The sequence below is a fragment of the Monoraphidium neglectum genome (genome assembly GCF_000611645.1).
Source record: "Monoraphidium neglectum strain SAG 48.87 unplaced genomic scaffold scaffold00927, whole genome shotgun sequence".
In the NCBI taxonomy this organism is placed as follows: domain Eukaryota; kingdom Viridiplantae; phylum Chlorophyta; class Chlorophyceae; order Sphaeropleales; family Selenastraceae; genus Monoraphidium; species Monoraphidium neglectum.
In genome coordinates this window covers 13934-16902 of record NW_014012701.1, presented here as the reverse complement: position 1 = coordinate 16902, position 2969 = coordinate 13934, and the positions used below count along the sequence as shown (strand labels likewise).

Sequence of the window (2969 nt, the reverse complement as noted above, 5' to 3'; positions counted from 1 at the left end):
GGGGGGCCGGGTTGGGGCGGGTGCAGGGGGGGGTAGGGGCTGCATTAGACGAGTAGCTGTGGTGGAGGCCGTTGGAGACCATACGAGAGGCTGGCCGCAATCTGAGAGCTCGCGATGCCCGAGGCTCATGACTGTACCATGCGCCTGGTGGTGCCCCAGCACGCACCACCACCCCTGCTGGACCCCAGGTTGACCGCGGGATCTTGTAACAATCCTAATCCTGCTGCAAAGTCGCCCCTTGTCAACCCACCGCCAACAACACCGCGCTCCTTCACGCAGCGCGGCACCCCGACTTATGAGGCACCCGCCCCGCAGGCGAGGCGAGGGCAATCACTGGCCGCGGCGGTCGCAGGCGCCCGCACCCTGATCTGGACGCCTGCCCGCTCAGCCAGCGCGCGCGCCGCGCCAGCCGCCTCCGCCGCGAGCAGCACGCCCGCGTCCGGCTGCAGCAGCGCCGCCGCGCCGGCGGGCAGCCGCAGCGGAGCCGACCCGAGGCGCTCCTGCGCCTGCGCCGGGGTTTGCAAGGGGGGAGGCGCTTGAGGGGCATAGGGCCCGGGGATGCGCGCAGCTGGCACGCGCCGACTGTCCCCTTGTGCATGGTCGCCCTGGGCACTCGGCTGTGCGCCTCCCAGTTGCGGGCTGCCGGCAAGGCGACAGAGCGACGGGTTCCTCAACCACTGGACCTCCTCGCCTCGGCTCCATTCAAAAAGCTACAAGACCCAAGGGCCACGCACCTCGCCCGCGCTCAGCAGCGCCGCGCGCGCGCCCGCGGCGGCCGCGGCGGGCGCGAGGCGCGCGAATAAGGCGGCGCCAGGGTGGTCGCGGTCGGGGTCGAATACGATGTCAAGGGAGGGGCACGGCTGCACCAGCCGCGCCCCCGACACCAGTTCCAGCCCGCGCCTGCGCATGCGCGCGCGTGGGGCGGCCGTCCCCAATCGTCGAGGCATGAAGAGGCAGGGCGCAGCGAGCAGGGTGCTGTTGCGGCCGGTGGCGCGAATCACTGGGTCAAGGGTGGGGAGGCTGCAGGGCAGGGAGCGCGGCGCGGCAGGGTGCATAGGGGAGACACGAGCGGGGCGCCCCTGTCACCAGTATGCGGCGGCCTCGACTGACAGGTGCGCCAGGAGGGGGCTGGGGTGCGTGATCTGCAGAGCATGGTGCGTCGGGGCAGGGGGTGGGGGCTTGGCCGTGTGGCTGCGGCGATCGCCATGACACAGCGCTGCGTCGTCGGGCCAAGCCAGCCACGCCAATGACTGCACAAAGCATCAGGGGCGGTGCGCAACGCGGCTGCAGGCGGCATGGTATCAGGTTTGTGGCGCTGACCTTTAGAGGCTGGAGGGCCGGCGGCTGCGGCGATGGCGCCTCAAGGCCGAAGCTGGGCAGGAGGATCACCTGCCGCCGCCGCGTTTATGAGCAAGACACACATGAGATGTGCGCCAAGCCACGCGGGAGAGTGCAGCGGCTGGATCCGCAGCGCGACATGGCGTTGAAAGCGCGATCCCAGATCGCGAGGCGGGGGCGCGGCCGCCGGCCGGCTGGTGCGTTCCCGCTCTGCGCGCAGCGCGCCTTGCGTCCGGCCTTCGCGATCGAGTATGCGGCCAGGTAGCCCGCAGCTGAGTCCCCGATCACTACGACGTCCGCCGCCCGCCGCTCCACGACTGTCGTGGATGCTACCCCAGCTTTCGCGCCATCCGGGCCGAGTGCGAACGCAGCAGCATGGCGCCGCGCCCCGACGCGTTTAGCCACGGGCAGTGTACGGCGTGCCGGTGTGCCGGAACTGTGCAGTCTCATATTGTTGGTTTTCATCGCATTTGGTGTGAAGCCATCACACTGTATGCCAGGTTTTTCTTTGGGACGGCACCTGTTCACTCATCGAGTGACGGGTGCCCCGGAGGTTTCGGGGGGCACGAGTGTCCGCACACCACATCCACGCAGCCGCTGCTTCAAGTGACTTTGACCTTTATTGAACCTGATCGTGGTGCAGTCAGCTATCGAAGCACCACTGAGATCGCGAGCCGAGGCACCGGGTATCCAGGACCGGCAGCATGTGTCTTTCAGAAACGGAGGACTCATCGTCGCCGCACGCGGGTGCGTGCGAAACCCGCCATGTGTGCGAACAACAGCGGTTCGAGCCGCCAGCCCTTCATAGCAAGCTCATTGATTGTTTAAGGCCATGTTGAATGCGTTCGTATCGATCCCGAGGGCCAGCGGGCGGCTGTGTCTGAGGGTCGTTGCCGATGACGCAGGGCGACGCACGCCCACCGCGAGCGCCGCGGCCGCGTCGCTCGGCCGCCCCCGCAGACCCCACGCCGATGTCCGCGAGCGCCCTTGTGGACTGCCAGTTTGGGTCCTGGTACCCGCGCTATGCGGCGCTCGCGCCGGAGGCCGAGGTGATCCCTCTGAGCGACGAATTTGCCGCGTTCCTATTGGAAGACGGCATCGTGCTCGCCGATGACTCGGACGCGGTGAGGCACGCGGCCGGGCTGGCGAGGGGCGCATGGCCGCACGTGTGCAATTCTGCAACATGGATCTGTGCCGCGCGGCGCGTGGGTGGCTGCGGCGCGGCCGGGGGGCGGCGTCCCCCACAACTCGGCGCGAGGCTCGCGGGTCGGCTGTGAAGTCCGCACATGGGGGTTCATGGTGTGAATGGCGCATGGCTGCTGTGATTTTGAAATTCAAGGATCAATCTCAAAATGAGTCGCATTGCACCACAGCCAGACGCAAGCGCCGTTGGTGGCGGCCCCTTGACACGCGCGCGCACCCCGCGGCGCGCCACCCGCCCCTTGGGCAGTTCCCCCGCCGCGCCCAGCCGCCCGCGGCCGGCGTAATCATCGACGAGGATGACTACCAGCCGGAATTTTCAGGGTCGGACGATGATGAAGATGACGGCGGCGGCGACGGCAGCGGCAGCGGCGCCGACACCGGCGGGCCCGCGGGCGCGGCGTCGCCGTGGGCGCTCCGCTTCCCTGAGC

The 2969-nt window shown here is 68.9% G+C and overlaps 2 protein-coding genes across 2 annotated transcripts in view; one reads left to right on the top strand and one right to left on the bottom strand.

Annotated features, from left to right (window-relative positions):
- MNEG_5963 (hypothetical protein) overlaps positions 1 to 908 on the bottom strand; it is a gene marked incomplete at both ends in the record, with an annotated part of 2772 nt that extends 1864 nt beyond the window's left edge. The window contains 2 exons of the mRNA XM_014045565.1: positions 363 to 506; positions 735 to 908. Coding sequence (XP_013901019.1) covers positions 363 to 506; positions 735 to 908 — 318 coding nt within the window. The remainder of the gene's footprint in view (positions 1 to 362; positions 507 to 734) is intronic.
- A 1134-nt stretch (positions 909 to 2042) lies between these two features.
- Positions 2043 to 2969, top strand: part of MNEG_5962 (hypothetical protein) — a gene marked incomplete at both ends in the record, with an annotated part of 2550 nt that continues 1623 nt past the window's right edge. Inside the window, 3 exons of the mRNA XM_014045564.1 lie at positions 2043 to 2085; positions 2299 to 2462; positions 2789 to 2946. Coding sequence (XP_013901018.1) covers positions 2043 to 2085; positions 2299 to 2462; positions 2789 to 2946 — 365 coding nt within the window. The remainder of the gene's footprint in view (positions 2086 to 2298; positions 2463 to 2788; positions 2947 to 2969) is intronic.